This window comes from Papilio xuthus, unplaced genomic scaffold, assembly GCF_000836235.2.
Source record: "Papilio xuthus unplaced genomic scaffold, Pxut_1.1 DF826938.1, whole genome shotgun sequence".
In the NCBI taxonomy this organism is placed as follows: Eukaryota; Metazoa; Arthropoda; class Insecta; order Lepidoptera; family Papilionidae; genus Papilio; species Papilio xuthus.
Genome location: NW_013531711.1, coordinates 3,901,619 through 3,927,920, shown reverse-complemented (window position 1 = coordinate 3,927,920; position 26,302 = coordinate 3,901,619). Strand labels below are relative to the sequence as shown.

At 32.0% G+C, this 26,302-nt stretch overlaps 1 protein-coding gene across 1 annotated transcript in view; it reads right to left on the bottom strand.

The window, feature by feature from the left end:
- LOC106121662 (uncharacterized) overlaps positions 1-26,302 on the bottom strand; it is a 153,122-nt gene that overhangs the window by 111,679 nt on the left and 15,141 nt on the right. Inside the window, exon 2 of the mRNA XM_013317393.1 lies at positions 386-3,169. Coding sequence (XP_013172847.1) covers positions 386-3,109 — 2,724 coding nt within the window. The 5' untranslated portion in view covers positions 3,110-3,169. The remainder of the gene's footprint in view (positions 1-385; positions 3,170-26,302) is intronic.

The following is a 26,302-nucleotide window of genomic DNA, read 5'->3' as shown; positions in this document are numbered from 1 at the left end:
AATTCGTTTATTAAGCTTGTGTTTAACATTACGTTAATATGGTTTAACGGTTTAGACGATATAATCCCCGTCAAAAGTTAAAGCGTCGACACTCTCCTCTTCGTAAATTGTTTACGACTCTATAGAATTTGTGTTCAAAATTTATCGTTTGAAATATGACCAAAAGGTTTATTTTTCATCGTAATGATTCCGGAGAGGTAAGCGATGAAGGGTAATGTGAAGATGAAGACCCGAGGCGTGTTTACATAGAACTTACTTTATTACCGGGCATTAATGAGGTTCGAAACGCCTCGAGATAAATTTTCTAATCCGAAAAGATAATCCTTAAATGAAAATCAAATTTTTTTTCTTCATAAAAAATGTAAGGGTTATAAAGTATAATTACCTTTTCGCAGTTAGCCGTCGCTGTCGTCTGAGTGTGACTTGTGGACGATATACGGTATTGCATTCCTGAGACAGTGCAAAAACCTTCGTGATGATGTGTTGAGTATACCCCGGTTATTGTTACGTCTGATTCTTGGTTAACAATTACTTCAACTTTCTGTTTCCTATCAGTTACTGTAGTGTCCTCCACATCTTTTTTAGTCTCTTCATTTTTCAGCTCAGACTTTACGCTGGCCGTGATCACGTTTTTTGATTTATGAGTAAATGATTCATCACTACAGGAATCTGAAGTAGTTTCATCTTTGCTGGATTTAGGAGAGCGCTTTTCATAGCTTGCTGCCAAAATTGCCGTAGCATTCAAGCTAGCCATACGCTTCTGCACGACCATATCCTTTAAATCCATGACAACTTCGTTTCTGTTACGTTTCTTCTTAACAGAAATACCAGCGGTCTTCTTCAGCTTAGTAGATTTGTCATTATCAGGCTTTGGAATTGGAACCTTTGAAATGGTTTTCTTTTTTTCTGGTGTCTTCGGCTTTTGTTCTATTTCGCTATCCTCGCTGGAAGACGTGGATGATTTAGGATCCCAATATTTACCTGCACTTCTAATACCGGGAACTCCACGCAAAGTCCTTTGTGGTAAATTATCATCAGAACTTTCGGAACTTTCCTCTTTTTTGTCATTCCTAACTTCGTATTCAGATTCTGAAGTGCTGTCTTGTTTCTCGACATCTCTTGACTTTTCCTTCTTTTTGTTATACGACGTTTTTGACGTACTCGGCATCGGTTGACGGTCCACCGTCTTCATTAAGCCTAATTCCATATGCGTTCTGCTTTCATTTTCGTATAGACAGTGAACTTTAGCTATAGCATTTAAAGAAGCCATTCTATGTTTTTTAGGTCCTGCCCACATAGACAACAACTTCAGTCTCCTTTTACTCGGGTTTTCATTACACAATACAGAAAAGTCATCTTTGAGATCAATAAGAGAATCTTTCGATAGTTCTTTTAATTCTTTCGATGCAGGTTTTTTCTGGCTATCTGTAATTCGCTTGAATTTTTTATTTTTTGTCTTTTTGGCTTTAGGACTGTCAGATCCAGATGATTCTTTAGATTCATTGTCATCATTAGAATCATTAACACTTTCCTCTGAAGAAGTATAACTAAGAGATTGCTTACTCAAAGTAAATTTAGAATTATCTATTTCCTTATTGGATAATCTACTTTGCTTTTTTTGTTTCTTTATTAATGTCTGCTTTGCGTTTACTTTCACAGGGGAAGACGGTGGGTCACTTTTTGGGGAAGAAGATTCGTGATCAAAAAATTTGATAGGGCTAAATGGTTTTCCCGTTATGCTCGATTTACGTGCTACCATTTTATATGATTTACTCACAATAGGTTGTGGATTATCTTCAACATTACCGACATTAAATTCTGTGTCAGAAACTCGGCCACCGACCGATCTTTGACCACTATTTGAATCCTCTGACCGCTTGTTTGCCTTGAGTTGTTGAACTACTACTTCGATAGGTCTATGCGGAGAATATTTTTTCCTTTCGGTATCAGTTTTTTTATCAACAACTGTACCCTTAACCCGAGCTATAGGTCGTACTCTGCCTATGCTTTTGTTGTTCGTAATACGATAATCCGACAAGATGCTTTTAGGTGAATCAACTTTATCTGTAAAAGTATAAACATCAAATTCAGACCCTTGTGACACTAGGTTATTAGATGTACTTTTTTCTTTAGCGTGTTCATCTATTTTCGTTTCACATTTCATTGGTAAGAATCTTTCAGATGCACTAACATTGCCTTTCGAATATTTACAACACTTCACATCTATATCAACTGTTCTCGGGGACCGGCTTGAAGTAAAAAATTTCAGAGGACGTTCTGATTCAGATCTAGGTGTTTCTATTTGACTCCTTGTTGAAGTACTACACGACGCACTACTACTTGGCGTTGAATTATCAACAACACTTTTATTACTTTCAACACTTTCTTGAACGATAGTCTCATTTGTATTCTCCTTAGATGATTCGACAGAAGTGTCTGCTTTGGTATTATTAGAAGTATTATTATCATTATTGTCGATTTGTTTGTCTTCTTCATTTTTATCTTCTTCCAATATCTTTTCTTTATCTTGCGATTCTAGTTTTGTAACATTGCCTCCTTTCTTTTTAGGAGTCTGTGCTTTTCTATTTACAGGTTTTGTCTTAGAAGAATTTTGATTTTTTTTCAATGAATCTACATTTATTTTGTACTTTACATCATCATTGTTAACGTCAACATTATCAAGTTTCACTGCTGAATTTGTTTTTTTAGGAGCTCTAACACATTTTTTAGGTGCAGCTACTTTGGTGTTTACATTGCTTGGGGTATTTTTAGCCGCGTCTTTCTTTTCCTTTGGCTCTTTTTTAAGTTTTTTCGTTGGCGAGCTACTTCTTGGTTGACTAGTTTTTGATGTTTCATCTTTTGCCTCCCCGCATTGATCTTTAGTTTCTTCAACAGCTGGGGCTGCGCTGCTCGTTGAACACGAAACCTCATCTTTCTGATCTTTTTGTGTATTTTTCTTAACACTCTTTAAAAGTGTCTTTTGTAAGGTTTTAACCTTTTTTTGCGCGATGACTTTCTTTTTTATAGATTTAGTGCCAGAATTACCCTTAACAGCTGTTTTTCCTGTAGCCCCTTTCTTAGGTAAGGTTTTAGAAGCTTGTGACCGCATTGTCCACTGTGGTCATATGAATGTTACCGTCATTGATGGACTGACGAAGGAGCTCACATCCTGAAATAAAAAAAACAAGACAATGTTAAACATATGACTAAATGTACATATTTCTCTACTATCCAGAATTTAAGTATTATAGTATTGATACATATAATGCACACAAGATTAATTCTTAATAATGATAAAGAGGATCAATGAGATTAAAACAACATACGGGGTAATTATTCGCTGTAAAGCTAAACAGAAGATCGTAAAAAAAATAATTTAGCAATGGACGCATAACCGACCAGAGGACGGATCAAACTATTCCAATAAAAGTTTTTACTAGACATTATAAAACTACAGCATTCTATAGCATAATCTATCTACAACTAATTTTATGACTACTTCTGTGATAAAGAGACAACCAAATATGACAAGAATTTTATTTTATATTATTCCATTGCATACTTAATCGTTAAAGTAAACAAGAGGCGTAAAACGATCACAAGTTAAATTAAAAGGAATCTTTGTGAAATATGAGAGAAATCCCGTGAGTTAGTAATAGAGGAGAAACTACGAAGTCCACCATCCGAGCGGTCTGCAATAAAATAAAGGTCTCGCTTCAAACAAAGGAACGCTTCCACACTCCGTGGCCGCTCGCTTTTATTAGATTAACTTGACAAAAGCCGGTCGGACTCATCGTTTAATTATTACGGCTCCGTGCGAATCGCTCTTCTTCATTATCTATTGCTGCCTGGTACAGGATTGTTGTAATTGTTAGCTTAACCTGTCAACTGTCGCGTCAACTATAGCAATATCGTAAGCATTTGAATATCACATTTATATTAATTCTTGTAAACTCTGCGCAATATAAAAAAACAATAAAGTGAGTGCGAAGTCCAATGATAGATTAAAGTTGAAATTTATTTTTATAACATTCAAAAATTCAGAGCAAGTAACTCTTGATACAATCCAGGAAAAATCGTGAATAATTTAACAAATCTTCGCTCTATGTGATATAGATTGTTTAGTCTTTCGGCACGGCACGGCACTTAAACGCCCTACTAAAGGATAATACCACACTGAAACAAAGGATATCTGCGAGCTATTTAATCAGACATTGTCGCCCATACTCTGAATATACCTGTCTTAGGTTAATGTACTTTAATTATTATATTTTAATTGACGACTATAATAGCTGACTACATATTATCTGTAACGTTTAATTATAATAAATTGTTAACATTCAAATATTCCATACTTTTTTATCTACGCTAAAAAATATTATCTATTGACATTACAGATTTATTTAAATGTAAAATCAGAATGTAGTAGAATATGGACAGACTAAGGAGAGTTTACTTCAGGCAGAATGGAGATAATTGACACTTGATACAATTCAAACTAAAATTATTAATTGATGTTCTATAGAAACATTATTTACTAGTATTAAATACATCCGCATAATAATATTTCACTAGCTATGTCATCACAGACATACTAAACAATGAGCGATCAAGAAAAGTGATAAAATTATTCTTAACAAGTAACAAAACAATACTGGAAACAATAATACTCTTAACACTGAACTATAGTCATTCTTGGTATTAACGTTTTATTAGCGAAGAGAACATTAACGCGAGATCTCCGACTTGAAATTAGCTACCAGACTTAGCTTAGGAAAGATTGAACACCAATTTAGATATCAAAGTAAAGAGTTACATTCAAAATGGGGAATTTTTGAAGCTACAATCGCATAATCACAAACAATAACACCGACATATTAAAAAAAAAACACAAGTGTTAAAAGAACATAAATTATAAACGTTTACAGTCTACACTATTTTTAAAACAGCGAAATACGCTGTTATATAATAAAAAATGCAAAAAACAATTTTTTGCTTTCTTTTTTTAATACGCAAGTAAAAAGCTCTCCGGCTGACTTATATTTTTAAATGTTTCCTAGCGTCTAATGTTTTTGCAAGTCTTCGTTCCTTATGCACTTGTGAACAATTTAGGAAATAGCAATTTTTGTTCTCACATTTTTCTTGTACTATTTTTTTATTTTCACGCCAACATGAACTAAGATTTAAAATACGTGCTGTTATATGGCTCAGGTAGTAAGACTGAGTAAGCTCCAGTAAATAAATATTTTCAGATCATGATTTTATACTAAGACTCTCGACTACTCCGATAATATAAATAATGAAAAAGTTAAGTCTCATATCCCACATTAATGATCGTTGCAAATCATTATTCTTATTAATTTAGTTAGAAGAAGTATTGAAATTATTAAAACACATTATTTTATTTGCAATCACATAAATGTCAAAATAAATCCATTTTACTGAGCTATAAATTTTCCATTGATTGTGTTACACTGTAATATAAATTGTAATTGGCAAACAGTAACGCCTGTTTGAACGTATTAATTCACTTAATGAACGGGTTACCAGACTTTTTAATTCGCATGCGAAATGTCTCCATTTTTATTAAGTACCAGGATGAAAAGTTAATAGCACTTTAACATTGCATTCAGAAGCTTAATGTGCGGACTTTATTTGCTGAGTACCGTTTACAAAAAAAAAATATCTATGCAGTATTTTCCTAAACATTTGTAACAACTATTATAACTACGATGTTTTAAGTTTTGTAACTTAACTACTAGTATTTAAGTATGATTTTACAAACTAATGTAACCCCACATAACTTCGAAGTGTAAAGCTGTGGTAATTTCAAGTTTTATGTTACATATTGATGTTTTGATGATGTCGATGATTTCATTCATAAAAATCGTCGGTGGCTTCATTCAAATCTAATTTACTTTTTATTAAAGTTTAATTTACCTCTAATGGCAAATCCGAAAGGGAAAAGTAGATAACAAATTATAAAGTCTTTTGTGTAATAAATTAAAAAGCCTTCTTTCAGAGCGCTCTGTAAAATTTAGCACTATCTCACTTGGCAATAACAGAGCGCAGCGGGCGTGCGTCTCAATCAAGATTTATGGGCTCGGAATAAAGAAATCAAGTGTCAAAATTGTTACCAAGCGCCCGCAATAGCCCTTTAATGCTTTTATTGTACGTCCATTCATTTTTGCTTTGAATGACGCGTCGTCTCACAGTTTTTCTCCCTTTTATGGGATAAGGAGGAAAAGAGAGCGCACTCTATACGAGTATGAATAAAGAAAGGGAGATGTTGGCCTGTAGCAGGGACTTTGTCAACTCAGTTACATAGTGTTTTGATGTGGAAATTTCTGTTTCAAAGCACCTTATGCTTTGTTATGTTTTATTTTTGAAACCGTTGGCATTACACAGATTCAAATGTGTTAACATTATGTATTACGTGCTTTGAATAAAGGAATATAAAAATGTGAAAGTATAACACAACAAGATAATTGTGTTTTGATATACTGGGTACAAGTTGTAACAAATAATTTTGAGTTCAAATTCCTATACAATCTCTGAGTAATAGACAAGCCAATAAGCAATGCGACAAAAATTTCTACGCTTTCAACGCACTTGACATTCACTTTACTAAACAAGTATTATTACTGTCCTTAACGTATCATTACTAGCACAATCGGAACGTGGAATTATAAAAATCCATTTTAATACGTATGTCGGAGTTTTGAGGATTCGTTGCAATACTTGGTAATAAAAGTGGCTAAGGTTTACGAATTTATTCATCATAGACAGTTTTTACAGAAAGACATACCCAAAGATACCTGTATTTTGTAAGGTTCCAATAAACAGTATAAAATTACGTTTTCAATCGTTAACAAAAAGTTTTAAAATAATAATAGTATATTTACTTTCAACTGAGCTTAGCTCTATTCAATGAATTCAATCACAACAATACCTTTAGCCGCGCCTCGTATCTACTCTATCAATATAATTCTTTTGTGCGTCCGCTTCTTTCAATTTCAAACTTTCATTGCTTTTACTATGTAAGTAACAATGGAACGTCCATAAAAATGAAATTCAACCGCTCGTGAACCACGATACTAAAGTTTAATACGTAATATTACATTTAGTTAAAAGATTAATTTTAAATGCATAACACACAACGAAGTTTTTGTTGTAATGAGATAACTAGTCACATTCACTAACACAATTGATAGTGACAAAACATAATATGATGCAGAAATAAATACGACTAAGGTCTTAAATTAGATGATGAATACGTATCTAGTATCTTATCTTAGTTCATAGTCGACGGCTCCGTTCGCGCAGAATTAAAAAAAAAATAAGCCGCCTATGTGTTTTTCCAGACTATGTTCTACAGCTGTGCTAAATTTCATCAAGATCCGTTAAGCCGTTCCGGAGATACTTTCTAACAAACATCCATCCATCTAAACATTCGCTTTTATAATATTTATATGTTTAGGAAAGAAAGGTGGTCTTAACACTAAGCGACTAGGAAGTATAATTTCTGTCTGCTTCTCAGAATTTCCGGCTCTACCATAACATAATTTATTTCTGTAATTTTCATCCAAATCTAAAGTATCTTTTAAACAAGTTAATTAGTAACTTTAGACTACAAAAACTGTAAAAGCGAAGACTGCATTATGTCTAACCACTTGACCGCGATGAAATTATACCGTAGCGAGGGAGTTATAAGCATGCCAAAGGTCACGATGCCACTGTTAAAATACTGATTTTTAAATTAAGTACGATTTTTTTCGCCGAAAATTTTTATTTATTCGCCCCGGAAAAGATGCTACCGAGGTCATATAAATAATAATTTGTTTTGTGTTTCAAAGCCTACCTAATCTTATTAATATTATAATTGCGAATGTTTAGATGGATGGATGGATGTTTGTTTGAAGGTATCTCCGGAACGGATTCCAAAGAAATTTGGTAACATGAAAACATAGGCTACTAAATATGATTTTTCTTTAATTCCGCGCGGACGAAGTCGCCGGCGACCGCTTGTACTTCATATATGTAAAACCTAAAGGTGAATATACCCTAGAGCATTTTCACAAGCATTTCTATGTAATGTAAAGTACTTACGAATGGTTTAATATATGTTAAAGTAGTTTCCAAAGCACGTGTCGTTCGTGAAAGGGTGATACACAAGAATATATAGAGCGGCTCGTTGATCTGTTACAAGTAAATTCTCTAGTCTATACTCGCCTTATGATGTTAAATCCTTCTATCTTACTAGAGTTGTTAAAATATTAAAAACTGTATCGATTATGCCAATTGAAATTTTATTTTATTCAATGAATACTGCTGGAAATGGTCAAATTAATTTTAAGCAAAAATACAAATCAACGTAAAAAATATAATATAAAACTAATAGTATTAGGTAGTACAGAGTAGGTACTGTAGGCATACAATGCGCACAGTTTTTACGTTAGTATCACTAACAACGTCCTGGCTCCTGATTGCTTCCGGACAATGAACTCTGTGTGTGGCCACACCGGAAGTCAAGGCCATAAATGAAAACGAGCGATGTCCGAATATAAATTACGCTAGCCTTCGATACAATAACTTATTGGATTTAAGTGTTATACTAGTTGTCATCAGCGACTCCCTCCGCGCGGAATTATAAAAAAAAATTAAGTTGTCTATGAATTCTTCCAGCCTATGCCCTACATCTATGCCAAATATTATTATTAGTAAGATTATTTCATTTTATGAATCATCCATTTTGAATAATCCGGTTGGATTGATAAAAAATGTTGACAGAATTGCTAAAGGACTGTTAAAACTGACCTGATAAAGATAAAGCATGTTGTGACGTGTATATCCGAGCTGTGTCGCAACGGGCAATCGTGACGTCATTTCCGGCCGTCCTATCGCCCTGAGCACACACTGACTGTCATATGTTTGCTAGCGGGAGTCTATTCTAAATGTAAACTTGTACGTCACTTTCTATAAATTGTGTAATTTATACAAAAAAATTAATTTGTATCATCCAACTTTATGTCGCTGCAACAGCGCAGTTAGCACATCTCTTAAGGTTGTCATACTTTATTGATTTATTTCTTTACTTAATAATATATTAATAATTCTTTGTAGGGACTTAAAAGATAAGAAGGTTATTAATTGAACTTGAATTGTAGTAAAGTTTTAAGGTAGGGACAAAAATTACATAAAGACTCGTAAAAACCTTTAATGAGCAATAACAACGAAGAATTTTTGAAGCCATATAATCAAAAAGAAAATAAGTTTTCTACACTCATCATAATTGCAATTTAAACATAAAAATATTAAATGAAGAGCGGTTTAGCAAAGGCAATTAGTAAACCGATTCCGTAAAAATCTATCCTGAACATACAGCATGACTTTGACAATGGATGTAACATTTGTCAAAAGTAGAATGCAAGCAAGATGCATTGATGTTGTATGCATTGACGTCACCCATTCGTAGGCATTGTTCACATACACTGCAACATTAAACGCTAGTCAATAGCTCTTTAAAAAGCCCTGTGTTTTTTACAAAGACACTTAGGCCCAATAACTTCCAAAACGCTGCTGTGTTTTATGCTTCAAAATATTTGGAAGAAAATATAAACTATAAAGTGTAACTTTATCAATACTTAAACATTTTTTGTATCTTTCTATCTTACTCATATTATAAATACGAAAGTTTAAATGGATGTTTGTTTGAAGGTATCTCTGGAACCGCTTAATGGATCTTGATAATATTTGACACAGATGTAGAAAATAGTCTGGAAGAGCATATAAGCTATTTATTAAGTTTTTTTTTAATTCTTCTTCTTTTATTTTATTTTCTTCTTATTTTCATAGTGAAGTTATTCTGCCCAATTTAAATTTTTGTTCTCATTCAATAAAGTGGAACTTAAAACCAAGTATATGTCGTTAGAGACAGTCCTGTTTTTAAATCTACATTCTTACTTCGTTAATGTTTAATTACATAAATTAAATGCAAACAACATCGATTGTATGTTAAACATGTAAAAACAAACACTTATAGTGAAACAAATTTCCCCATTTGCAATTCAATGGACGGATAATTTGCTCAAGCATTCCAAGATTAGGACACAAAAGGCCGCGTTCAAGGAAACTTCGATTTCCGTCGATTGTTAAACGTCCCTTGGAAAATTAAATCACTCGAAAGGTTCGACGAAACAGAATCATTTTTACGTCAACCGGTTCCGTTGAGCCAATATCCGCGGGTGTCGGTAAGCGATTTCCCCTTTTGAATTGCGCCTCTCTAAAATATGTGTTGTCTACGCTGAATATTTCATTGAAGAAAACGGTAAATCGGATTTCTATTGCCATATCTTGTCTTAGTCATATTATACTCTTCGTTTCTTTTATTTTATTTGATTTTATAACATTAAATAGGTCTGATTTTCTCAAATTAAAAAATGAACCATAAAAAAGTATTTTAAACCCACAGAGAACCAGAAAAATCTTGTTCCTGGTTTTATTAACAGCTGATATCTTTGATTTATAAACTATACAATTAATAAATTAAAATTAAGTAAAACAAATCTTTTCTTTTCATCATGTCTCAGTTCGTAGTGAAAGGAGGCATATGAAAATCCTTTTAATATAAAGTTCGCAATTCTTGACGAACCCTCACAAGATCCGTCATTATAAATTGCAAGTTCGGCTGACAAAATGCCAAAGTCATATAACTATTACGTTGTCAACTTTGTGTGTATGTGTAGGGCTGACGCACGATAAATTTATAGCCATTATTTGTGTTGTACCAACAATTTATGGTTGTTAAAAAAATACGATTATAACCGTTTTTTTTTTTAAACTGTAGATTGGAAGAAAAAAAGATGTATAAATTTAATTTTCTAATTTGTCATGCGCATGTATTGACTTCTCATTTACCTTTGTTGATTCCATAATCATATCATTGCATTTTATTCGTGAATAAGTAAAATAAAATTTGTAAATATTATAATAAATAAAATCGAGTCGTGGCAACCCTGGTAATATGTCATCAACTCACGTTTTAAAGTTGGAAAGGCAGTTAGATAGTCATTTCACATCGCTCTCAGATACCGCAGTCCATGCCTTTTCAAAGTTTTAAACTTTATCACGCAAGATTGTTTTAGCAGAGGGTCTCGAAACAACCAAGTGGGGTGACAGGACATTTTAAAAGCATGTGGAGAGCCTTAATGGAACATAAGAAGCTCTTGGAAGGAAAGAAATTTGACACGTTAAAAACACCTTCGTATTTTTGAGTTGCGAAATCATAATAAAAACATTTTCTTTATACGTAGAGAAATATTAAATTGTAGCAAGAATTTGAAAAGGCAGACTGACAGATAAGCTCAAACTGGGCTTGACACTACTTGACAGATACTGGAGATGTCCAGTCTGTTACAACGTAGGGACTAATAAGGATCGAAAACTGCCGCATATATAATATAACTTTGATTACCAGAAAGCTCTTTTATCGACGGATAACTTTGTTTTAACTATTACATATAATTTTTCATTCGGCACAGCTTTGCTTAATGATTACTATAGAAATCGGCACGGCAAAGAATAATTTAAAATAATTGCTATAGATCAAAAATAACAACCGCCGTTGTTAATACAAGGTGCATGCTAATGACGTTCTCGTCTGGTTGTGGTCAATTAACAGATGTTGCCTGCGCTGCCTTGGAAGGTGTGAAGTGTTATATTGTAAAACACACTAGACCTATAAAGTATTTTAAGCTATAACTTAGATAATGTTTGACTAGAATTCAATCAACAATGCATTTATAATTTTTCAATAGCTAACTTAACATAATAAAACGTTTTTGCTTAAACAACATTATCTTTATTTAATTGTGACGACCTGATATTTTATTTAAGCGTAACTTTCAGTTGTTAAGTTGTACAAATAATTCAACCCACTCCGCATTTTGCATTTTGTAGTTTCTGTGAATATCTACTGACCCGTAACACCACTATATCGCAAGCAATTTCGATCGTAATGCCATCTACACTCAAACCATTTAACTACTAGTAGACTTTTCTTCTTTGCTTTTTGCAACAAAAATGAATACGAATACATAATAAATTGATTATGAACAGATCATTAAATTTCTATTAAGATTATAGACTAATCAATGATTTTTGAGACCAAAATCTGTGTATTAAACATTGTGCTCAGAAACCAAGGATAAATGCATTATTCAACGATGTTATAAAATAGAAACGTTTATGTGTATGATATTTAAATTAAAACCAGTTCTCAACTCGAGCTGTATGAAGTTAATCTCGTAATATTAATTCTGTATTCGGACACAGCGTTGCCACCTCGTTGGGAGGCGCCGCCCACTGGCATTACAAGCGTATAGAGATGTATAACTAAACACCAAACAAACAAATCCGCGATCCAAACATACAAACCTGTTTGTTACCTATATACGGTACCGCAAATTGACTAGTTAATGCTATCCTCCTACCACAAACAGTCTGCTTTGAAGCAGACTGTTGCGAGACCGATGTCAAACAATATTGGTTTTAGTTCAACGTTTGATTCAGTACTGCTTACACAAATCGCTTTCAACTTATGACGTTTAATAGGTTATATGTTTGGAGCGTTTGCTTAGGGTCAATACGGGAACGCTCACAGATATAAATCATTAATATTAGCCGAGTACTGAAATTCACTTTAATAGACATAGGAGAGTATACTACGAGTATTTTCTATTATATTATATAAAAATTTTAATTGGCATATTTTCCACCAAAAATTTGAAGATAGAGTAGAACTTTTAAGTGTCTTGTCTCTCATTTTCTCTGAAATAGAACTAGAATAACAATACGTTTGTATAGAAGTGATGGCGATGGAAAACCATAGTTATAACAAGTCTTGTAGTCTCTAGAAAATCTGTTTAAATTTGTGTCCTGTTAGATAGATACGGCTGCGGTCACTACAATGCATGCATGATTAAAGGGAAGCTTAATTACATGAAGTGCAGCATTATGCTTTGATCTCGTGATATTAATCCCGGACTGGTGGACGAGTATAATATCGGCCACACACGTTAATTTTTTCATTACGGTTTTTACCTTGCTAGCACAACCTAAAGCTAGGGTTAGCATAATCAAACCGTGCTGCTATCCTAACGTGTGTGGCTAGTCTAACGCGATCCTCACAATCAAATACCTCCCGGACTAAGCTCGTGAATCTTATTTGTATTTTAATATCACTAAAATTGTTACAATGAATAATGGTATTACAATAGTTGTGATGTTTAAATGGATGGATAGATGTCTGAAGGTACCTCCAGAACGACTGAACGGATCTCGATGAAATTTGGCATACATATAGAACATACTCTAGAAGAACATATAGATTAGTAACAATGCTTTTTTTATATTCCGCGAGGACGGAGTCGCGGGCGACAACTAGTAATATTATAATATTAAAATTCTTAGAAACCTTACAATGACGAACAAGAGTCAGAACGAAGATTATTTTATTAGCGTTAACCGGAGTTTTAAATGAAGAACTTAAATAACCTTAGGTAAAAAATTATATCTATAATACTAAATACTAGTAGTTTTTGTAACAATAATCTTGTCACTGTCGACTCCAAATTGCGATATGAAACGTTATACTTTACTCGTCGTCCATATTGTTTAACGGGAATTAATATACGCGTTCCGGAGTGACCTACTTCCCTGTATTATTGTCTCCCGTCCCGTACCGTGTCAAATAAGTAATTAATGGTAAACGAGCAACCTGCAACATTATTGGTTTACGTTGTCTATTGCCGCTCAATATCAGATCCTCTCGAATTCTGTGCTTACGTAACGAGCAATCAATCTAACTATATTAAACAAAGACGATGTTTATCTTTGTACTATAAAGTGTGGTTATTTTGCTTCTCTCATTTAAGTGGTTTACAGCCGTGTGCGTGGCAGAAAAGTTCTCATTACTTTTATGATAAAAAATATATATAATAAGTTTATTTTAAAATAAGTTTTGGCATTGGAATTTACTGGTAAAGCAAACTACATTCTAATAAGTATTCAACTACTCATCAAGAAAATATTCATAATATTGATAGAACATAACTTTGAAAGTTATGACGCTTCAAAGGCGTTCAAATAGCATCGTGTTCGATGTAAACCTGAGATGATGGAAGCTAGTTTTCAAACAAGCCAAGTTCCTGCAACTTTATCGATCACACGACGGCTCAAGTTTTTTAATACCGCTAAAACATATTGCACTGGGAAATGGCAATTTGCAAACCGCACATTTATTCCAGATAGCTTTTATCCTGTATTGTTTACTTGGAAAGTATTGGCATTATGAAACATTAGAGGAAAGTAAAGTACTCTTTACATTTATTTTGATTTTTTAACGATTTTTTATATACTAACATTACACGATAATTACCTATAAAGATAAAGACCTATTAAGAAACTTTCTCAGCGTCCTAAAGGAAATAATAATTTTAAAAAATCTGTTTCAACTTATAACACCCATATTTCATCAAAAGCATTACTTTTTAAAAGTAATCACTCTGTCATTCATATATAGGTATGAGTAACAATCATTTTAATTCAAATTACTGGGAAACTTCTCCTCATATTACATAAATTAATTAAAAATGTCAGTAGAGTAAAAACTACGGATATCAATAAGAATTAATTGCTTTCAAAAGTAATAAATGTGTAAACGAGTGCACCGCGGTGGCGTTGTGACCCCGTTGTGAAGTTAATCAAGTGAATTGGTGAACAGCTGTCATGTCGTCGGCGGCCGGTATTCAGTTGGGGCTGTTCTGAGTCTCAACAGCCCGCCGCGACGCTAATAGCTTTGAACGCTCGCAATAATGATTAACACCCAATGCTTGGTTTGCTTTATGCCAGTACAGTAGGACGGCACGACTTTCACTGGCACCAGTTAGTGTTTACATTATGCGAGTTGTGTACCAGAGTTGATTTTGGGCGGTGATGTTTATATATTGGAGCCTTCATTGTACTTAAATACGAATGTTAACATCAATGATCTCGGTCAAAAATGAATGAAAAGAAAAGAAATAAAAAATTGCGCAAATGTTTTTTTTTATTTGAATAATCTATTTTACTGATCTAAAGCTTTTAACAAAGACTATAAACATTGTAGAGGAAATCTGGTTCTATGAATATGTTACAAGTGGAAAAATACTTTCAAGATAAATATATTTGATCTACATCTTAACAAAACAATGATATAGGATGTATCAATCAATGATTAGAAATACATATGTAAGCGAATAACCCGTAAATGTTTTAGTTTAGTAAAAATAAAATTACTGGCATACGGTACGATTTTAAACCTTCGTACAAATTTTAAAATATTTCTCCTATTATATATTCTTTTGACAAACATACCATCAATAAGTTAATTTAATAAAAAAGAATAGCAACGTACAGGAAAAAGTCATTTAATTCGCCTGAATTTGATTTGTATCGCAGAGTCACAGTCCTCGAGTTGAGTACGCTTCGTCAACCGCATGACAGTCAATGGACGCAGTCTACGAAATAGGTCACCAAGTCACGATCGACTCACCAGTGAAGTAGTTAAAAACGGTAAGAGCACTGAATAAAATTCAAATTAATGTCCTTTTCCCGTACTCTGCACAGTGTGTATAAATTAAAAACATCAGCACGGCAGTTAAAATGCGATTATTGGTTATTAAAATTATTTACAATATTATTTCATCGACCTTCTAATTCACACTTCATTTAGTTAACTAGTTAACACTTCCCGCGCGATTCTCTTTGTTTTCATGTGATTCTCTTTGTTTTCATCTATCTTTTTCTTAATCTAAAAGGCCAAAGTTCTTAGTGGCCAGTATGCCACATTTCCAGAATGTTTTTGATGATGTCCACCAAAAAGTTCGGATACGTAATTCCGTACTCAACACATTGTTGTTTTAATTTATATTTCCCGAACTAAATAAAAGCAATGAATGTAAGTAGGGTATAAGTTTGGAAATACTAATGTAATCTAGATCCTATAATACTACAAATATCATCATGTATATTTTAATTTCATAACGGATTAGAATTGTTAAAGGTTTTAATCTCATGGGACATGAACAGATATTTTTTTTTATAGCCATGTCAAACATAAATAAAAATAACAGTTGCAATTCCTTTACTGTCTATATAAGAACTGTTTATTTTAGAAGGTCGAAACTGTAATATTAAATTAATATTATTGATATTCAATATAAAATTGTTAACTTTGATTTGCAATAAACTAACAGGAGCGAGGCTTATCCTGAATTCCATTAAGGGAACAGAAGCTAATATTCGGCTACAACATTCTCGTGAACTATGACTTGTACGGGCAGCAGTTAAATGCTTTTAATGTTTAATCCGTTCTATACGCTCGGCTTTCATTTACCATTAGCTGTTTACAGTGTACACACACTAAAGCCAAATAAATACTTTCATTTAAAGATTACTTCAACAAAAGTATAATACTACACTTAACAAGCTTCAATAAATATACATATGCCACCGAAAGTTTATGAACTTCGACTTTTTTTAAATTGCAATCTTACTACTATAAATGCGAGTGTTTAGATACTGATATTTGTTAGAAAGTATCTCTAGAACGACTGTATGGATCTCGATTCAATTTGTTATAGATGTAGAACACAGACTGGTAAAACACATAGACTATCTATGAGTCCGGAAATATGTTCAGTTCCCGTGGAATACATTTGATTTACATATTTACTCGATAAATTCGTAACGGTTCAACACTCACTATTTAGTCTTTTATTTAACTCTGCGCAGACGAAGTTACTGGTAAAAGGTAGTTTATAATATAAACGCTTTTTTGCAGCGACAACACAATTAATTCAATTACAATTTAATTTTAATTATAGCTAAACAATTGAAAGATAAAAGGGTTAACCTCTTTATTAGCGAACTTGTTTAATCGCGATGTTAAAGATCCTTGCCTGAACGAGTCCAGAATTCCCTAAGTCATCAAACCGAGAGGTACAGTGTGGTACGATGTTATTTGACACAACACTAATCCTCGCGTCAAGTCACCTACTAACCTGTTTATTTTGAGCTGAGATTGGGTTCTTATATAGTAGCACGAATAAGGAATTTTATTTGACGCTTTGATCCAGATCGTAATCTTGTGTTTTCACTTTAAAATATATTATTCTTTTTAAATTAAATCATTTTACAAATACTATTGGTTGGTATCGCAATTTTTTCAAAGAGAAAAAGATGACAATCAATATATTTTATTGTGTAAATGTAAGAAATTCTCGAGGCTATTGTTTTATTTGCAGATTCTCTTAGAACAAGCTATTACTGCTGAACATTTACTAATTAGCAATTACTACGTTTGTGTAGCTTGTTTAATAATAACGAGGAATGAAAATTATATCATATTAGTTTTGATAGTACGTTTTATCGTAACCTTTAATGTGTTATTTCAACTAATTTTTTTCAGCATAATTTCGTCAATTTTATTCACTAATATTTTGAAAATGAAAGATTGTTAGATTTTATTGTATAGCTTTGAAAGTACTTAACAGATTTAAAAAAAAATCACTATTGGGAAGCTAAGTAAGCCGGTTGATGTAGGCTATGTTTATTACCAGATTTTTTTTTATTAATAATCTGCTGGCTTTTTTTATTTTATATCTGTTGATTCTTCGTCTAACCTAGACTAAACAAACAATATAATTTACTTCATACGATAACGGTTCTTGAATAAAATCCAAGCCTCGCACAAACTTTCTCGTTCCCAAACAAACACAAAGTGGTACACAAACTTAACCAATTAAACTGTGACTTACACAACCGTAATTCACATCGACCGCAAGGCTCGTTTACGTAAACTGTCCACAATCAAACACTCTCCTATAACAAAACCGTTTAATCGTTAAAAAAAAAAGTTAATCGACAACGAGTCCCGATATATTTTAAATAAAGCATCGTTATTCCAAATGTTTGTGTGCGGTTGCATGCATTGAAAAAAACAAACAAAAGCCAGCGTTCCTCTTGTGCACAATGTTGGCAGCGTTTTTTGCTCGTTTGTGTAATGTACGCGATGAGTTAGAAAAGTATCGCTATTTGTGCATACATTTGCGTCATTTACAAAGCCGGTATTTTTAAATAAAAGATGCTTATGCTAGTGAGATCTTTACAAACACTCGCTTCCGATATAGAAATACTTTTTGATCATCATTATAATTAAGTTACAAATAACTAAGTAACGTTGGCTAAGTTACGAACAGTTACAATTTTATACTTATTTTTTTCTCCCAAGATTAAATTTATGAGCGTTATTAAAATTGATATAATTTAAATATTTGTAACAGTTCACTTAAAATATATTTAATTATTTAAATCTCCTTTACTTAAGGGGCTGCTTAACTTAGTTAATTACATGGATTATTATAGATTAGTCTAGTAAATTGTTAAGAATTTATTCTTTAATTTTATTTTTTATTTTCTAACATTTAATACATTTTCATGTCAATACCTTGAACATTGGCCTTAGTGCTCATTGCCGAGCCAATAGAGTGAGATATCAACTTTTTGCAATCCGACGTACGACCTTGTCTGTCCATTTAAGATTTCAATGGACTGCAATTGTTTCAACAAGTTATGTATACTCTGATATTCAGTAATGCAACGTTTTATTTTTATTAATATTAAAAATATAAGAAATATTTAGCATAGAAATAAATTATGAATTAAAAATACTAATAGCCGATGTCATCATGTAATTTTGTTTTCTAATAATTGCTATTTCATATATTTTTATTTTTACTTTATTACATTTTTTATAAACATTTACACGGTAGTTACATTTATAAAAATTATTTTAATGGGTAACATTTAATTTAATCTGACTATGAACTGCACTCGTATTAAGTATTCATAAATGAAAAATTACTTGTTAACATGTTGCATTAGCATACGCCTAGTAAAGTAAAAAATGAATTAACATTTTAGAGTCACGCAAATAAAGTGACGTAAATAAATTATCTAAAAGTGTTTTAAATCTGTTTTAATGTACTTTACAAATAGACATGTTTTTAATCTGTAACAAAGTTGTTTTATAATATTACTAGCTGTCGCCCGCAACTCCATCCGCGCGGAATTAAAAAAAACATAATTGTTCAGACTATGTTCTATAAGTATGCTACATTTTGTCGAGATCTGTTCAGCCGTTCTGGAGATACCTTCAAACAAACAAACATCCATCCATCTAAACATTCGCATTTGTAATATTAGTAAGATTAAAGAATAGTACTTTCTTTGGTTATTTTAATCGTTAGTACGTCTGTTCGAGTTGCAATATTTAGTACGATATTCAAATTGAGAAAGTTTGTAACTAAATTCTCTAAAACTCTTTAGAATATAAAAATCTATAAGTTCCTTTTGAATTTAACCTCTGTTTTCTGAACTTTTGTTTTAATTCTAACACTTCAAGGTTATTTAAATAGCATTTCATGTTTAATGTCAAAATATAGGCATGTCTATTAATTTATTATCTACATTATAAGACAAGATAGTCTATAGGAATCTGTGTAAATTAACATCTAAGCGGGTGTATCGTGGGCGTTGTGTATCAGACATGTCAATTGTTGCCACGTGCGCGACGCCGATACTAAAAATATCCCGCTGCGGTCGCCCTTGACGCAATCAGCCTCAGGAATAGGGCTGTCATCTGTTATAGCCCAAATTGTACGAGTTTACATAGTCCGTATTCAGGCATGTTTGACATTAATGTCTTTGTTTGGGAAGTAATCAATGGATGTCGTCTTTTTTCGGGCACTAAGTGGACCCCAAAGATAAACTTTTTTTTGTTTTTGTGTGGTCCGTGAACGAATCAAAGATCCACAAGTTACCCGATAATCTTGGCTTTTTTTTCGCTATCGGTATTTTCCACTTTTGTTAAGAGTTGACAACCCTACCAAGAGGCGTATACCAAACGTTAACGTGTAAGAAATTGATTGAAGATTGTGGCAAATCAACAAGCGATTCGATGTTAAAACTCAGATCATTCTTGTGGGTCTTCTTACTTTGATAATAAGGGCTAAATATATCTGCTTATTGTGCATGAAACATTTTAAAAGCAAGTTTAGTTCAAAAATAGAACTAAAAAACAAGCGATAAAACGAACCTTAAATCTACGAAATCATCGTAAATGCTTTATGAATACTTATAAAAATATCACAATGCAAGATTTTTTTAACAGTAAATATGTAGTTCTTTTTAGTAGGTTTAACACACAATCGATAAATATTTTCACATCATCGTTTATTGAACTTGAATTCGCAGAATTGAATATGAACGCTGTGACAGAAAATAGAGCGACACAGATTTCCTCTCAGTATACACACAGAGGGCAATATATAGGAACATATACCAGTATCATGACATTTATACAATAAATAAAAACGTATTATTAAATTTATCGTAATTAATTTAAATATATTTATCTGTATTAACCCTTATTGTGGCATGATTTCTTTTTTGAAGATCAGCAAAAAACAAAGTAAAAAAAAAACTAAGTTAAAAATTATTTTATAGTGATCGCATATTTTTATAAAGTTGTATGTATGGTATACTATACGAAATGAACATAAGGGTTAATCTTAGGTATGACTACTAATATATAACTGTCTTATTTTAATAAACGATTAATTAAAGATTATTGAACCAGAAAATATCGAATTAATTAAAAAGTTACGGTGAAGAGGTCATGTCAAACAAAAGCCGACTAGTACACGATTTAACAGTAAAAGAAACATGTTAAAACATCGAAAATATGATAACAAGTGACATGAAACGGTTTCCAATAACAAGGAAATAAATAGAAAAGTTCACTTTGAATACGAGCTCGTATAAAATAGGAACTGAAGCAGGAAACGAGAGAATTTTCAGAAGATTACGACAACTCGCTGCGAATCAAATCCCGTGTCGGAATTATTTCTCGATCCATTTGACTCTCCAATTTTGTCGCTATGGAAAAATGTTTCGTAACATTTGATTTTCATTCAGTACTCAATATTTTTGTAAATGTTGAAATATTCAAAACCTTTCATAGGAATTTTATCTAAACTCAATAGGGAAAGGTTAGCTTACGTTTTATTTGTATTTTATATAAAAGTAACACGCAATATTGTTTATACTAATAGCTCCTAAAACATACCTACTACTTATCAGAACCCGATCGTTACTTTATACATGTACTTGACATACCTATTTACTTAAATGTTTCATTTAATTAACAGGTCTTACCGTGGGTTTCTGACATGAAAATCTCTGTTTAAATCATATCGTCACCCTTGTCTTTCATCTTTGTCTAAACACAGATGACCACATGTTTTAGTCTCAGAAACCTACTGTTAGTAAATTTTGTTAAAGTATAGTCCTTTCCATTATCCGATTATTCTTATATTAAGTAGAGTTTATGCCTGACTGGGGAATTAAACGACTGCTCAAAGCTTCAATATTCCGACAGCTGTTTAACAAAGTTAAATTCAACAAGTTTCCAAACTATCCATCCGTCGAAAGTTAACATATTTGCGTACTTAATAGTATAACAGTTTCCACCAGAGAGTCGTAAGTCTTTATCTGTATGTATGGAAATTTTGTGTTTAGTGTTTTATGGAGATTTTCTATTCAGAATTTTATAAAATCTTATTAGTCCTGAATGTTTCTTGTATAAAGAATTTAACACATTACGTGTTGCGTCCAAATATAAAATTAAACTCAAAGAGAATAAAACATACAGACTTAGCACTATTCGATATTTAACTTTTTAGCAATTTTAACTGCACATTCCACAAATTTCCATTTGAAAAAAATTAAACAGAACAACATAATTAAATTATTCCTCTACTGTTAATTTAATAAACATCTCTGATAATTAAATAAATACAATTTATTAAGTCGCATACAAATTCCTATCGATGTTTTAAACGATAACATAAATGATATAATCTGAACTGTACTAGTAGGTGCGACAGATTAACGACATTTTAACACAGAGTACACAAACTATTAATTACATTTGACAACGTTAACTGGCAATTAAGCGGTACAGTCGTTGTCAATGTTATTTAATGTGACATATCGTGTACAGTCATGTCGATGTAACAGAGTGAATTAACACTGCACTAAATGTTTTATTTCTCGGAAACAGTTTGACAAAGTAGACAGCTTTTGAACAATAGTTTATTCTGTTACTTGAGTTTAAGATCTGAATTGTTTTGAAGAATACGACAAAGCCCAATTTAACCTATTATACTTTAGTAACCCAAATAAAGTTAACAATAGTTAAAATATCTACTACTTTATACGCGGTTTTCATATTTCTATCCAGGATTTTTTGTGTGTATTCGTTACAAGAACACACTCAAAAACTACTGGATCAATTTCAAATATTCTTTTAATATATTATCTCGTGCGATAACGGGATAGGACTCCAGTCTTTATTTTATAAGAAACATGCACTGACTCAAAGGTATTGGCGTCACGCTGTCCAACGCCCAATTTAACCTACAAATAAAACTCGTCGGTCGACCAATCAATGCGAGAATCACGAGTCGAGACGGGTTCACTCAACGCACGTATCAAGTGCCGATAAATTCACTCATTTAACGAAGACCGGGAGATACGATTTCGATAAATGCTTGTGAAAGGAAACGAGATGATAAAAGATTAATTATGGTATTTTACAGAAAGAGTTTAATAAAAATATTTATGCGAAATAAATCACATTATGTAATTAAAAAATAAAACGCCGGTACTATATAAAAACATTTTATAAAACCATGATTTAATCAAAATTAAATAAAAGATGATCGCTATCAAAAGAGATAATCCGTAAACCAGCAAGCGAAACAACTTTGATCAACAACTTAACTTTCTCAATGGCACCTCATAAATTTACAAGATCCTTGCAAATTTTAAGCCAAAAGGCTTTAAGACTATAAATAAAACGCGTTCATTAAATTTGCCAGTTAACTCTGCATTATACAACAAGGTGGAGCTAAAATTCATTATAATTTTATGAAGTTAATTTTGACGTTAAATATCTCTTTTGTAATTTGAATTTATTAATTAACAAAATTTAAATAACATTAAACACTTTAGTTTTTTATTGTATAATTATCCCTATATTATTTATATGACTTAAAAATACTGGTTGTTTTTAAAACGGTTTCTAACATTTAAACATGAGAGGCGACAACGACTGTATTATAAAAAATCCTTTTTGTATTTTTGTGTTTTATATGATCAAGCATCGATGAAATATTTTCACAACAATACATCAAGTCTTCTAAGAAGAAGAGTATTCTCTAATGCTCAATATCATGAACTAAGTTATCATTTGTTTAACAAAAACGTCACCATCCCGGAGACTTCGTGAATATGCCATTCATTAGATTGGTTTGTTCTAAGATTTGAGTACATAATTCCTCAAATCAACATGTGTAAATTGTCTTGATTTGCCAGCCGTTCAATTTGTTTGCCGAGAAATTGTTTAAAAAACAACTCTTACTATAATATTAAATTTACGATAAGTAGTATAATGATAATATTGGTCTATAATGATTATCACCACGGCTCTTTAAATGTTAAAAGCATTCATAATACATTATTATGACCCAGTTAGGGATAACTGACAATGTGTAATAGCATAATATTGTTCGTATTCAACTTGTGAGCATAATCGGAAACCTAAGCCTAAGAACTGTAACATTGTCAAGGAAACAATTCACCTACCCTGACCTCGTTTGCGCATTTATCACAGAGCATTTCTTATAATACTTCTAAAGACTTTAAGAATGGACAATCGTAGGTGCTTTACTACTGATTTAGTAAAACTAATTCGCCTATAGTGGAAAAAATATTCGAATTACAAAATAAATGTAAGTCTAGTTAATTGGTCCTTCGAGCAGGATTATTTTAAAAATATCTTTCGTATATTTGCGCTACCTACTCAGTCTCGACATATCGAATATTGATGATTGATTTCACAATAACGACGCAAAAGTCTACACAAACAAGATGATATTTATACACGACCTTAAGCGACGGATCGCGTAAACAATTCATAATTTTCTGAATATAAAATATATGAGAATTTATTTTATTGTACAAACGTATCAAATTATTTGCTTTTAATTTACACTTGGCTTATTAGTCTATGTTGTTGATAAAATACCTGTTAGTTGTATATCTCGCGTCGCCGTCAAATTACAATCACAAACAATCGGTATGTTTGGATCATAACTATTATGCAATCATGCTTAGAAATACCTCACACGTTACTCATTCACTTGTAGTTATCCCTTTGTGTTATCTGATTATATAAGACTCTATATTTCAATCAACATACCATGTTTACTCATAACTAAGCACTAAGAATGACCCTTAGCGTAGGTTTCACTTAGGTAGACCACTGAATTCTCTGAATGTAGGCGACAGACTTAAAAAAGTCCCTTAATACGCTATGCAAAAGAAATGAGCTCAGGTTGGGTCATAACCTATAACGAAAAAATAATTTTTAAAAATTTTATATATCTGTCCGCAAGCCGAGTTTGTTTTGGGTAAACTCCGAAATGGAAGGATATTGGCGGGACTTTCATAGGATAGGAGCTGACGTGTGCGCACGTATTAAAGGGCTACGTTGTTTTATATTTATTTTTAATTCTTAACAAAGTTGCAGACGACCGCTTGTATTGAAATAAAGAACAATCTATAACATTCATTTAAAACCATTTACCTTTACTACGTTATAAATGTTGTATTATAGCAGCTGTAAACATCGAGTAAGTTGCGATAGTATTTTGCAAAATGTTCAATATTCCTTTACCCCGCTGCAATGTACTCAACATTATTGACTTACGGTGTGCCGATGCCGAGAGCGGAAGATTTGCATTTTGATTTTAGGTTAACGTGCAAGTTAAAACGTAAAGGTTAACGTCATAATGTTTTTAATACTTCATGCTACATCTTGTAGTTCTTAATATTTCAATAATTATTTCTTAATTATGTACTTCAATGATTTTTGACGACTTTATTGTCGGGAATGCAAATAAAAAATCAATCACTTTTAGTTACAATTTCATACTTAAAATATTTTCTTTCGTTTAAATTATAAAAACTATTATTTAAAAATACCATCGAAAAAACGTTTCGTATTAAACATTCGTGTATTTTGAGTGTTGAATTTTTATGCAATATCAAAATGTTCATATTGCAATAAAAATTAAAACGCGCAATAAAGTAATATTATTATGAACAGATTTTCATTAAATGAACGTTTAATATCACGCCTGAGTAAAAATCAAATAAACCAACACAAATTACGAGATCATTTAATAGAATCTGTAAGTCGGTGCCCGAGAAAATTTTAATTTACGTTACATCAAAATTTCTTCCATTTCTATTTATAACTTTAGTAGCTGTCTCCCGTGGCTCCGTCCGCGTGGTATTAAAAATAAACAAGTAGCTTATATGTTCTTCCAGATTATGTTTTACATCTATGCCAAATTTTAGACAGATCCGTTTGGCCGTTCTGGAAATACCTTCAAACATCCATCCATCCATTTGAACATTCGCATTTATAATATTAGTAAGATGGTGGAAAACCAAATGCCGTAGTAAAATATAAATTCATTTTAAAAATTATATTGTGATAGTCTAGATATCTTTGAAAATCAGCATAAATTCTATCAGAATTCTCCTTAATTTAACGAAGATGGGATCACTTCGAAGAAATTTATACTCTCTTACAGCTGACAGCGTTTTCCTTCGATTAGAAATTATGCGGGCTATTGTTTTTAATAGGGCTATAATATTTAAAGGGTTAACATTTTATAGATTCTCGGGTGGAAAGTAGACATCTACAGTACCTAACTAGAATAAACTTTAAAGCAATTAACAATATCAAATTGATCTATTAGTGAATGAAGCATAAAAATATTGCTCTTTATTATAAAGAACTAAGATTGTACCGTACTTGTATAAAGAGTTAATTTTACGTTCTTGTCAAAATGTTTACAATATAATTTTTATATCTGAAACTCTTTATTTCATTTAAATAATTAACTGTCGTTAAACACATTTAATCCAATTCTTATTTACAACAATACCCTAAGAAGTATTAACTTCCTATTTTTTTACAAACCGCAATGAACTTTAAGTTTTAAGTTTCCCATAAGCTAATCAAATATTACTTAAACTTAATTCTGTTAGTTAAACATTAACT